The 14527-nt window shown below is 36.7% G+C and overlaps 1 protein-coding gene across 1 annotated transcript; it reads right to left on the reverse strand.

The window, feature by feature from the left end:
* Nucleotides 1-466: 466 nt before the first annotated feature.
* On the reverse strand, nucleotides 467-13734 carry Abp1 (Actin binding protein 1). The gene is made up of 9 exons (XM_034975466.2): nucleotides 13545-13734; nucleotides 11021-11192; nucleotides 10027-10264; nucleotides 8096-8193; nucleotides 7486-7562; nucleotides 7105-7248; nucleotides 6374-6999; nucleotides 5668-5766; nucleotides 467-4900 (listed from the first exon to the last, which is right to left on the reverse strand). The coding sequence occupies exons 1-9, from the start codon at nucleotides 13625-13627 to the stop codon at nucleotides 4749-4751; spliced, it is 1689 nt and encodes a 562-aa protein (XP_034831357.1). The 5' UTR covers nucleotides 13628-13734; the 3' UTR covers nucleotides 467-4748.
* Between the last annotated feature and the right edge of the window lie 793 nt (nucleotides 13735-14527).

Genomic DNA, 14527 nt, shown 5'->3' on the forward strand with positions numbered 1-14527 from the left:
CGGACCAAAACTATTTTGCCCTTCTAGCAGAACAGGGTTAACCCGTGCGCTAAGGGTCGATACACACTGACAGAGTCAAAGCTAATCAAAATGACAATCTTAATACTACGAAGAGTTTTTATAGAACATTACATTGTTGAAATAGAGGTCAATATCCTATGTAAAATTTTAGATACTCTGTCAGTGGGAATTGTGCACTCATCCGTAAAAAAAATACGAATCGAATGTACGTATTTGAATGAGGGCCACTTTCAAGAATCACGGGTACGAACCGAATACGGATGAGTGCACAAACGCCTAACTGTGAAGTTTCACGGCGCGATTTTTTCCACAGTATTCTGTGCCATGGAAATTTTTCGAGTGTGTGCGGTCCCATAAATAAAATTAATTAGTCGATAAAATTAATCTATCTGTAATTAGTCGATAAGTTACTTAGCAACGTTGTTATATTATGTCAAGATTGTATGGTCTTTTTGGCAAATAGCAACGTTGCTAAGTAACTTATCTACAGATTACAGATAGATTAATTTTGGCCGTTAGAGGTAAAATAATAAAATTACTATCCTTTACACCTAACTAGAGATGCACACTTTTCCGTACTACCATTTATCTAGTATTCAAAATATTGAGTTTTATTACTTTAAACAGAAAAAAATATTTAAGTAGAATTATTGCATAAAAAGCAATAATAAATTGCACTAAATATTTCTACCTAATTTTGTGACTATTATTATTATTATATTACATAACGTCAATATAATAATACAAAAGGAAATTATTGCTGTACATTCTTAATTAACTCTTAAACTGAAGAATGTTTATATATTATAAAACTAAAAAAATGTATAACAAAATGCATATATATTATTATAATTCAACAATATTGTAAAAGCATTTTTATATAATTGCAATGGATTTTCAAGCATATTAAACGGAGTTTGATTAGTAATTATTTTCATAGGCAAAAAACTATATATTTAGTAATAGGTATACTAAAGTTAAAGCTATTCAATTTTAATACATCATTAAATTAAAATATTAAGCCTTTTTTATTAAATAACTAACTATATAAATATTTTAACTAAAAATTGTGCCCTATAAATTAAACACAGTCCAGTTTTACACAAACTTACAAACCAATATTTAGTGCCAACCTTTTTTTACAATGTTCTACAGAGAAGAACGACGTAAATTTTTGATTAAGTTTTGTAATACAACATTTTTGTATCGTTAGTGCAATGTTAAACTAGGTACCCAATAATAATTTAAATGGCGAGATGAATAGTTATAATATGCTGGATGAATGATAATATTAATCTACAAAACACTAAGGGTGAGATCTATAGAGCGCACTGTGACTTAGCTTAGACTTAAGGCAGAGTTAAAACGAGACAGAGCTATATCTCTCACATAAATCTGTCTCGTTTTAACTCAATCTTAAGTCTGAGCAAAGTCAAAGTGCGCTCTATAGATCTCGGCATAAGATACGCGCTACAAAAATTGAAAGACTATATTATATAGTAAACGACAGGTCGAGATGGCAATCGGAGTATGGCGGGGGGGACGCCCCGCACACTCGCACGTCAATTTATTTTCAAAAAAAGACGCTGGACCTCGGCTCCGCTCTGTGTCACTCTGAGCTACGTTGGATACGTAACGATTTTCAAGCTTAATTTAAAATCCACAGTCTTGTCGTTCAATTTTCGTAGCACGAACTCTACCTATTTATCGTTAATACGTAGGATTAAATTTCGCCAATAATATTTTATCACATATACGATTACATTCATTTTCATACAAAAACGGTACAAAATTGGGTAAAAATGATTTTTTGGCACTACTAAGACACAATTTCGAGGGTATTAGGTACGTTATTCGCCTAAATGAGTACAATTCATTTATTTTCTAATATATTTAATAAAGCCTCGCGTCCCATAGATTAGAGAGACCAAACTTAATGTTACGTTTACTTTAGATTTTGTATGATCCCAAATTTCAAGCAAAATCAAAAACAATTTTTAAGTTGAACACTTGGTCTATGATCGTGGTGATATGAACGTACTTTGACTTTACTCAGATTTAGAGTTAAAACGAGACAGATTTGTCAAATTCATAAATGTATTTTCCTAACTGTGAGTCTGAGCAATCAAAGTAGGATCTATACATGAGCTGAGACTTTGCTTTGAAGACTAAGGGTGAAATCTCTAGAACGCACTCTGACTTTGCTTAGACTTAAGACAGAGTTAAAACGAGACAGATGTATATCTATCACATAAATCTGTCTGTGTCAAAGTGCGTTCTCTAGATTTCAGCCTTACTTTGAAAAGTAAGGGCACTTTGACTTTGCTCAGACTTAACTGTTAAAACGAGACAGCGTTATATTGTTGGCATAAATCTGTCTCATTTTAACAGTGACTTAAGTCTGAGCAAAGTTAAAGTACACTCTATAGCTACGTATGTGAGTAAACTTGATCGATTTTTGTTAGTTTCTTATTCTGTGGACGTAAGACTTTATAAAATAATGTCATCTAGTATTGTTATTAATGGGGTTATGAATACGGACATAAAAATTTCACTCTTCACAGATAGCAAAGAAAAATGAGCTAATACTAATGTTAACTTTATTTATTGACTATAGGATGAAATTGATATTTTTTTATATTATATTAAATATTTACTTCTCGACTGTAATGCCACCATAGCGGCAGTTAATTCGTCCCAAAATTGAGTGTATTCTAAAAATAAAATATGTAATTTAGCATTCAGTAAAGCAAGTTTTTATTTAAAATAATCCTCAGGCGAAATAATATTTCAATGTAACTAAGCATGAAATATACTTCTAAACATGATCATCAATAGAAATAACAAACAGAAAAACCGGCCAAGTGCGAGTCAGGCTCGCGCAATGAGGGTTCCGTACTACACATTTTGCACGATAGTTTAAAAACTATGATACATAAAAATAAATAAAAATCTGTTTTAGAATGTACAGGTGAAGACCTTTCACATGATACCCCACTTGATATAGTCACTCACTTCGAAAGTTGAAAATACTAATTATTAGTTCATGAACACAATTTAACTTTTTTTGTTTTTAGATTTTTCCCCAAATATCAGCTATAAGATCTACCTACCTGCCAAATTTCATGATTCTAGGTCAACGAGAAGTACCCTGTAGGTTTCTTGACAGACAGACGGACAGACAGACAGACAGACAGACAGACAACAATGTGATCCTATAAGTGTTCCGTTTTTCCTTTTGAGGTACGGAACCGTAAAAACAATATCGTAATAAATACTATTTTATTTTAAACAAAAATTGAAGTACAAATCAAAATTCACAACTCATTTATTTTAAACTCATTTACCTTTAAGTCAAAAATCTAAAATAATATATAAATTATTATTTATCACACCAAGTAGTGTAGTACCAAGACAAAAAAATTAACAATAAAAAAATTAATACTTAGTAAAATTAATATAAGTATTTAAATAACTTCTAGAATATCTAAATAAGTTATAATAGTAAATAAGCAATATAAATGCATATAAAGTAATAATATTTTGCTGGAAATGTTAATTCACATAACAAAAAGGCACTACAATTAGTAGTAACTTCGTAAATTTTTCGTGACATTTTAATAAGAACATAGAATGTTCGAAAAAGTGAACATTGTAAAATCAGTTGCTTTTTACTAAGCAAAAGAGCGGAGATCAAAAATGTTTACAGTCCATAGCATAAATTCATAATACTATAACTGTATTTAAACAGAAAAGTGAAAAAAAATCTTAATATTATTTTCATAATAATTTATGGCTTATATTCAAATGTCTTTTATAAGGGACATTTTTTTTGAAAGGACATTTATTTAAGGTCACACTTGAACACATACTGCAAATGCTAATATTACTCCATAACCTCTAAATAAGTCGCAAAATGTTATTTGATTTAAATGACTATTAAATAGGACATAGCTTAATGATACTGATAAGTTTTAAGAATGACGCGAGACTAAATGTCATTTAAAAAGGACAGTGGGGCCGATTCTCTTGTACACAATCTCGAAACTAAACTAAATTAACAGGTCTAAATCTAGTGCTATCCTTTTCCGCAAGCAAAATTATGAAAGGGACAGCAATATATTGTGTACTAGAGAATCGGCCCCATTGCCACCGATTCCGTTGTCTTTCTCTAAACTAAATTTAGAGTATCTGCATCCTTTTCTGTTTGACAATGCTAAAAAGGGACAGAACATGAACTTTATATTTAAAGACTAAATTTTAGTGCACGCTACAAATTTAAACAGTAGGCACGCGACTGTGCGCTAAAATCGCGGGTTTTACTATCTAAAAATTAAATTTAAAACTGTCAAACTGCGTCTGTCCTTTTCATATTACATTAGTAAGAAGAGGATGTGAATACTCTAAAATTAGATTGTGCTCAGAATCACTACCAATATCTTTAATTTCCCATTTTGCCAGAATAAACCACACATAACTTATTAGTTTTATGATGTAAGTTTTAGATATTGATATAATAATGCGAGAAAGAATGTCCTTTAAAAAGGACATTTTCGGATTTCAATTTCACACTTTGACATAATAAACTGCACACAAGTCATTTTAGGACGTGACTACATAAGATATTGATATAATAATGCGCGATCAAAAGTCTTTTTGAAATGTGCACTATTTTCGCATGCCACATGCAGTAGTATTTATGGTATAGTAAGCTATTCTAGAACGTTCTAGCGCGGATGGCAGGGTAAAAGCTCAACATAGTTGGCGGGAAACAGCCCGAAAACCCCATGGGGTCCGAGCCCCTGCCACCAGCCCGCGTCGATCTGCTCGATGTGTGTAATGATGTCGCCCGGGTCGAACGTTATCTCGGACTCGTCCGCTAAAAAGGACAATATTTTGTATTTATATATATAAAACGAAAAGGTGACTGACTGACTGACTGATCTATCAACGCACAGCTCAAACTACTGGACGGATCGGGCTGAAATTTGGCATGCAGATAGCTATTATGGTGTAGGCATCCGCTAAGAAAGGATTTTTGAAAATTCAAGGGGGTGAAATAGGGGTTTGTAAATTTGTATAGTCCACGCGGACGAAGTTGCGAGCATATAAGCTAGTTATTAATAGATTATATCATTTGATAGGGCCGAATGGTACCATATATGAATTAATTTGATATCTTATACTGTACGACAGGTTTGTTAAACCCATATACCGTTTATAGATTTCTACACGGCACCGTAACGGAACGCTAAATCGCTTGGCGGCACGGCTTTGCTGGTACGGTGGTACAGTACGCGGCAGAAAGTAATGTACATCAGCCATTCAATGACATTTAGGCTTTGTACAGCATTGTCTCAGTTACTCATACCTATATGACGTTTTATCGGCCTCAACGACAGAGACAATATTCTACAAATCTGCTATCTCCTTCTAGAGGTCGATGTACATTACTTTCTGCTGCGTACTGTAACTATAGCCAAGGCAGATGCATTCATCAGTCCAAACCAGAGGCAAATTAGAAATCATAAAATTTCCAAATTCCTCGCCGGGAATCGAACCCAGGTCCTTTCACTTCCACAAGACCACAGCAGTCACCATTGCGCCAGGGAAGTTGACGATGATGATGATGATGATGAAACATACCTGCTTGGTAATCGTATAGCGCTCGCGCAGTGAGACCGGGATCGTCATCTAGGTCTTCATATATCGTGCCCTCCTCCTCCATACCCTCGGGGGAAACGTCTACAACAAACATACAAAAACAAGTAATTTAAATTTTTCAAAAAGACACTGGCCCCCAAACTAGGCTTCCCTGTGCTATGGGAAGACAGTCTTTATTAATTTTATTAAATTTTAGCCTATTTTTAGGATTTCGTACCTCAAAAGGAAAAACGGAACCCTTATAGGATCACTTTGTTGTCTGTCTGGTTGTCTGTCTGTCTGTCAAGAAACCTACAGGGTACTTCCCGTTGACCTAGAATCATGAAATTGGGCAGGCAGGTAGCTGACATTCGGGGAAAAATCTGAAAACCGTGAATTTGTGGTTACATCACACAAAATAAAAATTGTGGTCATAAACTAATAATTAGTATTTTCAATTTTCGAAGTAAGATAACTACTTATATCAAGTGGGGTATCGTATGAAAGGTCATTACCTATATATTCTAAAACAGATTTTTATTTATATTTATGCATCATAGTTTTTGAATTATCGTACAAAATGACGAAAAAATACGACTGTATTCCGGAACCCTCGTTGCGCGAGCCTGACGCGCACTTGGCCGGTTTTTATTAAATTATTGACTTTGACTTTATGCATGGACCCGGAATACATAAAAAAGAAACTTACCATCAAGCGTAGTAGTGCCATTCTCCTTCTTAAAATTAACATTCTCGATAACCGTATTCTGCCTACTCAACTCCTTTTCCTCAGTATTCTTGCTGTACGGCGACCTCTTGATCGTACTAAACTTATTATCACTATCCTCATCGTCATTCTCATTCGAACTGGAATACGACGCGTCGAACATATCGTTTTCTAGTATATTCTGTTTGATCATAGGCTCGCTTTGCTTTAGATCTAAGTCCCGATAGTTTTCGTTATATTCGGTATAGTTTATCGACGCGAACGAAGTCGGTTCGGTTTCTGTGCTCGGACTTAAGTCTGCCGGATCTATGATAGGTTCGTATTGTATTTGTGATGGACTTTCGAGACTCATTTTTATTTTGTCTATATTTTTTAGGGGACTCGTTTTCCGTTGGTCTATTTGTTCTTCTGGAAGTGACGATTGTTCTTCTGTTTTTGCAGCGTCTGTGAAGCTAGGCGTAGATTCTGTAGGGGGGGTGGTTATTGTGGGGGTTAGTGGGGATTTGATGTGGTTAGGGGAGGTCGGTTGCGATGTGTTCTGCGAGAATGTGTTTATCCTTTGCGCTATGACTGAACTGCGGACTGGTTTTTCTGGTATGGAATTTGATCTGAAAGAAATAACAAACCAATTAGAATACAGTATTATGTTTTAAGTAATTTAATATCACTTGCTTTTTTGCATATTATCCTAACCAGACTAGTATGTTACATACCTATTGATCTGTCCCTGAGCCAGGTTCTGCTGGAACAGGGCTCTGGCGGCGGCCGTGGAGCCCCCTATGAGCTGGCGCGCCTCGCTGGAGCGCTGCCGCCGCAGGACTTCGCTGGCGCTCACCCCACCCTCTGAACTGGGGGGCCTAGAATTACGATAAGGAAATTAGTTTTTTATGGCGCCGTACCTCAAAAGGAAAAAAGAAATTCTTATAGGATCACTTCGTTGTCGAACTGTCAAGACCTGTCAAGGCAATCAGAACCTAGGGTACTTCTCATTGACCTAAAATCATGAAATTTTGCACGTAGCAATTTCTTATAGCACAAAACAGGCAAGAGATTTCACCGGAATTTCAGTCATAATATCAAACGAAACTACTTACTTCTGTTCTGCTTTGGCTCTCTTCGCCGCTTCTAATTCATCTCTTCTTCTCACATCATCTTCCGCTTTCTTCTTTTCCTGAAATCATTGATTAATCAAAAGTGATTTCTAACTTATTATTAACATTGATACAAATAAAAAATATGAACAAAGTGTATCTCTAATCAAGAAAAACTAAGATGCGTGAATGGACGATTTCTTAATATAAGATAAGTTTAGGATAAAGTAAAACTTCTTCATCATCATCATCATGAGCAACCCATCGCCGGCTCACTGCAGAGCACGTGTCTCCTCTCAGAAGGAGAAGGGTTTTGGCCACAGTCTACCATGCTGGCCCAGTGCGGATTGGCAGACCTCACACACCTTTGAGAACATTATATGGCGAACTCTCAGGCATGTAGGTTTCCTCACGATGTTTTCTTTTACCGTTAAAGCGAGTGATAATAATTAATCGCTTAAACACACATAACTTGGAAAAGTTAGAGGTGCGTGACCGGGATCGAACCCCCAACCTCCGTTTAGAAGGTGGACATCCTAACCACTAGGCTATCACTGCTTGATAAGTTACTCTCTAGATATATAACTTTCTACAAAAATCTGGAACTACATACCTCCTCCCTTCGTTTTCTTTCAGCTTCAACCCTTTTCTTTTCTTCTAGTTCTTCCTTCAACCAAAACTGATCTCTTTCTTTGGAGTTAATCTCCTGAACTGAAAAGATTATACAGAGTTTTAAGATTATATAATATTAATATAATCTTAAAATAAGATTATATTTTAACTCACCATATTCAAAATAAATCATTAAAAAAATTCGATAACAGCTGCAATCTTTTTTAGTTTTAATCGGAATCGCTAAATAATTTTGTGTGTATTTTTTTATTATATGAATAATTACAATTTGCAAAACCGTGGGTTTGTTTATTAACGAAGTTTATTTTTAAAAGAATATAATTTGATTTTTTCCTAACGTCGCAGCCAACTTGTTTTATTGCCATCTCTTTCTCTGTACACTACAGTAAATAAATCTATCCTTCTCACATTTTTGCTTCAACGAGAATATACTTAACAACTACCTGGGCGCTGCATATTCCTACTGACTTAAAGCTTACCCTACCTCTACGTAGGCTATTCTTCCTCTTTTTAATTTCCTCCGCGACCTTCCTCGACAGTATCACTTCGTGGCGCTGAGACGACAAATAGTCAGTCATTTCAAAGACAAACACCAACTCTACTGCACTACAGTTCGTAGCTTTGTAGAGAAATGTTTTACATTCTCCATTACCCAGCGATACAAATGTTCGACTAGATGCGGCGCTTCATAGTAAGATGTTCCAACGAACATCAGTGTCCATACTCCTGTCAACCATAATCCGCTTTAGACGCGTCCGTTTGTAAAAATTAAACTTGCGCGCTAACTCTACCCGATACTGACAGAGTAAACTAGAGTGAGGGAACTCTCGGGTGGATACTGAATCGACGATTTATGTCAAATATTAGCTGTGATGACGTGAAATCAAAGAAAAATAGGGCTACCTTAGGGCCAGTAACGTCGAAACTCCAACTCTATCTTTCGGAGTTATGTGCGTTTTAAGCAATTAAATATCTGTTGTAACTGTTTGTAGAAACGTACTGCGTCTAAAGCAGATTACGACCGACAGGAGTGATGCGGACACCGATGTTCGTTGGAACATTTTACTATGAAGCGCCGCATCTAGTGGAACATTTATATCGCTGCCATTAGTACACAATACCACACTTGTGCGGTCAGCGCATTGTTATTCCGCGAATGGTAAACAATACCATGACATAAGTTCGTAACTAATCGTAATGTTGCTTTAGTTGTAGTTGTGCATTCTATAGTAGGTCTACGATCTACGTGAACATCCGTACTTCCATATTTAATAGCATAAGCCCGGGACTTCGTCCGCGTGGACTACACAAATTTCAAGCCCCTATTTTACCCCCTTAGGGGTTAAATTTTCAAAAATCCTTTCTTAGTGGATGTAGACGTCACAATAGCGATCTGCATGCCAAATTTCAACCCCATCTGTCCTGTAGTTTGAGCTGTGCATTGACAAGTTGAAAACATTACTGAATTTGGATTTAATGGCATTGGAGTTTAGATCCACCAAATAATGCAACTCAAAACTACTAAAGATATATCTACAACTTATCTAAGACAAGACAAAGTGACCTTCACACGACACTTCTAGCCAAGATCGTTCTCGTGAGGTCAATATTACCTGGGTTGACCTTCCTATACGCAGTCCCGACGGGCCCGCTCCGTTGCAATTCCTCGGTCCTACTGGTCTTGAAGTTGAATGCGGAGCCAGCCTTCGACAACTTGTCTAAGATGACCTTCTAGTCAAGATCGTCCTCGTGAGGTAGAGGTCAATATTACCTGGGTTAACCACGGGCCCGCTCCGTGGCAAGTCCTCGGTCCTGCTGGTCTTGAAGTTGAATGCGAAGCCAGCCTTCGACAACTTGTCCAAGATGACCTTCTAGTCAAGATCGTCCTCGTGAGGTAGAGGTCAATATTACCTGGGTTAACCTTCCTATACGCAGTACCGACGGGCCCGCTCCGTGGCAATTCCTCGGTCCTACTGGTCTTGAAGTTGAATGCGGAGCCAGCCTTGGACAACTTGTCCAGGATGAGCTTTTCATCAAGGTCATCCTCAGTCCGCGCGTGCATCGTGAGGTGGAAGCCCGTGAACATTTGCGCGACGTGCTTGATGTGATTCGCGCACGTGCCTTTTCGGACTGTTGGAGCACCTTCGCCCTGTAGTGTTTTTTTCTTTATTAATAACAAATAGAGTTCTATAAATTGTTAAGTATGGGTTACCTGGAAGAGATCACTGTTAGTGATAAGGTCGCCCTTTGTTTTTAAGCATTATCCTGTATTTTTTTATTCTTTATGCAATAAAGATGTTTTAAATCCATACTAATATTATAAATGCAAAAGTGTGTCTGTCTGTCCATCTATCTGTCTGTCTGCTAGCCTTTCACGGCCCATCCATTCAACCGACTTCGGCGAAATTTGGTACAGCGGTAGCTTGCATCGCGGGGAAGGACATAGGCTACTTTTTATCCTGGAAATTCAAAGAGTTCCCACGGGATTTTTAATAACCTAAATCCACGCGGACGAAGTCGCGTGCATCGTCTGGTTATAAATAGTTTAAATCGAGACTAGCCTACAATAATACAATGCCTTTTATATAATACAATTTGATGCAGTAGTGAGCGCTATGGTTATAAGTAAGAGTTATTACATTCGAATCCTGGCAATATGCAACTAATTTTTTAAAACTACTAAATGGCTGAAATTTGGAAGGGAGATACATTTTACCCTGGATTAACATATAGGCTACTTTTTATCCCAGAAAATCAACGTGTCCCACGGGATTTTTGACAAACCTACATATATCCATGCGAAGGAAGTCGTGGGAATCAGCTAGTCATAATATGATATTATAAGTCTTCAAATATTTAAACAACATGAACAATCAACAATGCCATATCTCTTATCAGAACATACCTGCCAGTTGATAAGCACATATTTGGATATGCTACCAGTAGGTACATCAACTTTAAGGAAGGCGTACTGTATCTTGCCACTATTGAAGTCATCTATCAACTCTGTGAGACCTCCGTCACCTTTGCTTATGTATTTGAGATCGTTTGTTTGTCCATCGTAGCCAAATAAGGCCCTGAAACAAAAATTATCTAAATATATAAAAGGAAAAGGTGACTGACTGACTCACTGACTGACTCTGACTGACTGACTGACTGACTGACTGATCTATCAACGCACAGCTTAAACTACTGGACGGATTGGGTTGAAATTTATCATGCAGATAGCTATTATGACGTAGGCATTAGCTAAGACAGGATTTTTGAAAATTCAATTCCAAAGGGGGTGAAATATGGGTTTGAAATTTGTGTAGTCCACGCGGACGAAGTCGCGAGCATAAGCTAGTATAAGTATAAAAAATAAAAACAATAATTGCTATATAGTTATTATCATATTTCACACTTTACATTACATTTTCCTGAATCTAAAACAAAGCAGGAAGTTAAACGTCCATATTCCTTGACTAATTTTAAACATAATATTAGTTCATGAAAGCTGTGACAGCCTAGTGGTTAGGACGTCCACCTTCTAATCGGAGGTCGAGGGTTCGATCCCAGGCATGCACCTCCAACTTTTCGGAGTTATGTGCGTTTTAAGTAAATTAAATATCACTTGCTTTAACGGTGAAGAAAAACATCGTGAGGAAACCTGCATGCCTGAGAGTTCTCCATAATATTATTCTCAAAGTTGTGTGACGTCTACCGATCCGCACATGGCCAGTGTGATAGCCTATGGCTAAACCCTTCTCACTCTGAGAGGAGACCCGTGCTCCGTAGAAAGCCGATGATGGGTTGATCATGATGATTATGATTAGTTCATGAGTATTGAGTAAACTAGAACCTTGTACTTCAGATTTTAATTATTAACCTAATGTAATATTTGCATTACTGACAGAGCCTACCCTGAAAATGTTAGATTTAAGAATCTTTCATATATTATATAAAAATTAATACTTTTCTTCTCTGAACTACTATTTTAGCTATTGAGATTCTGAGTAAAATACTTATAATATTATAAATAACCTATAAGTTCAATTTATATGCATATTTGAAAACATAATAATCAGTGCATTACCCCCATAATACGATAATAAAGCCATTTCTATCACAGCATTGATAACTAATTGCAAATAACTGTCTTATTATATTATCTTATTAACAGACAACTATTAATAAATATTACCTATGCAAGTAGCTAAGTATATCACTTGCTTTAACGGTGAAGGAAAACATCGTGAGGAAACCTGCATGCCTGAGAGTACACCATATTGTTCTCAAAGGTGTGTGAAGTCTGCCAATCCGCACTTGGCTAGCGTGGTAGACTATGGCCAAAGCCTTTCTCACTCTGAAAGGAGACCTGTGCTCTGTAGTGAGCCGGTGATGGGTTGATCATGATGATGATGATGATGAAGTAGCTAAGCACTCGCAAGGTCTTCAATGTAAAAGGAATGCCACTTAGCAAGTTATGACTATCAGGCTGAGATCTATAGAGCGCACTTTGACTTAGCTCAGCCTTAAGTTTCAGTTAAAACGAGACAGTTTTATGCCAGCGATATAACGCTGTCTAGTTTTGACAGTGTCTTAAGCCTGAGCAAAGTCAAAATGTGCTCTATAGATCTCACCATCAGATTGCTATAATCTCAAGTATTATATTAAATGAAATGAAAAATGTGTGTATTACTAATCATGTTCAAAAGATATGTATGCTTTTTCATTTTAAGCTCATCCTATAGCGGCTATAGCCTTCTTATCTTTTTTTATCTGATTCTATCCAAATCATTTCAACTGTTTGGTGATCATTATGAGTAAGGCTGCCTATAGTAAATATAGCATACAATTACTGACTTAACGAATTAATGACTAAGTAATTTCATATATTTTAATGTTATTATGCTGCTTGTATATGTAATACATGATCAATAAAGTCAGCAATCATTTATTTTTTTACTTATCATGCAAAATTTTGGAATTTTCTCCTCACATATATTAGCGGGGAGAACAGTAGGATTATTATATTTGTATTGCATACTTATATGCAATACAACTGAAAAAAAAAGTTTTACTGTAAAACATCTAAAAGGATGGTAATAGGAAGAAGGAAGCAAGCTATGATAAGGCAATCATTACTAATCTAATTCGTAATCTTTAATAAAGAGACCCATTGTTACGGAAGCGTTATTTTATCAGTACAATCACATGAATATTGTATCGTAAAAAGTGAGAACTTGACTTTTAGTTTTTACTGCATTACAAGAAAATGCGTGACATAGGCGTAGTGACCGAACATTACTTTAACTAAGTAAATATATTAGTCACGATGCAAGTGAAAGAAGTTATACTGCTGCCACGTAATACAATAACATCTGCGGCTTTAATTAAGGGATGTTTATTTAATTTTAGGAACAAGTAGGTCGTAGGGTCGTACGTACCAATTGGTGTCCGTTTTCTCGTCCAAAACATCCTTCCACGCGGCGACGAGTGCTTCCTTATGCTTTTCTAGATTTATAGCCATTTTTTCATACTTCGTCACAATCTCTGAGGGTTTCTAAATCGACGGAATTCCCAAGAAAATGCAAAATGCCGATTAGCAGCCTGACTCACAACAATCCTTTTTCACAGATAAATTAATAAATAAAATTAAAGTTCATTCAACTGTCAATGACAGCAACCACAGATTAAAAACTGCAACCATAGACATACTGAATCATAGAATCGTATGTGGTTTTTAGGACCAAAACACACTTGCAACTGTCAGAGCATTATATCCACAGCCAACTCTTGGCCAAGTAACCTAACATTGGCTTTGCGATACCAACATTGCCAACTGAATCGCGGCATAGATCAAAATAACAGAATCCGCTAAAAGTAATTTAGTGGCAAAAGAAGAGCGTAGCGTAAACACTGGCTTCACGACTTTTATTATACGCCGCACTATAAGTTGCTGCTGACCCAATATTTATAAAACATATATGTTATTGGTCTGTGTAAAACATGTTCAACAGGGACATGTCACAGGCTGTGCAAGGATATTATCACAGACTACAGTGTATATAATAGTTTGTATTAAGTATGGGTTCCTTAATAATTGTTTAGCAAAACTGCTGAGATATAAGCATGATGATATTGAGTTGTTCGGCAATAGGTAGGCAAAAAAAATGGATTAGGTTAGGTATAGTAAAAAGCAAAGTAGGTTCTCCTACCATGGACCTTAGCCGGGACAGCTCGAGATGGCAAACGGGATATGAGGCGGGTGAACGCCCCGCTCACCCACACGTTACCCGCGCTCGCCCGCACTGGGTTAGTGAGGGGGCTGTACGAGTGTGCGTGGTCCCTCCCCGAGGCCCGATTGGCAACTCGACCTGTCGCGTACACATTTACACCTACCTATCCATTTACACGACTTGAATAATGA

This window comes from Maniola hyperantus, chromosome 14 (assembly GCF_902806685.2).
Source record: "Maniola hyperantus chromosome 14, iAphHyp1.2, whole genome shotgun sequence".
NCBI classification, from domain to species: domain Eukaryota; kingdom Metazoa; phylum Arthropoda; class Insecta; order Lepidoptera; family Nymphalidae; genus Maniola; species Maniola hyperantus.

What these genes read in the sequence shown, in the direction of transcription:
- Abp1 (XM_034975466.2), bottom strand. Translation starts at nt 13,627, where the DNA reads ATGGCTATAAATCTAGAAAAGCATAAGGAAGCACTCGTCGCCGCGTGG. An exon ending in AGAGCCAAAGCAGAACAGAA is followed by an intron (nt 7,249 to 7,485) that starts GTAAGTAGTTTC and finishes TCGTAATTCTAG; the next exon opens with GCCCCCCAGTTCAGAGGGTG. An exon ending in TGGCACTACTACGCTTGATG is followed by an intron (nt 5,767 to 6,373) that starts GTAAGTTTCTTT and finishes TGTTTGTTGTAG; the next exon opens with ACGTTTCCCCCGAGGGTATG.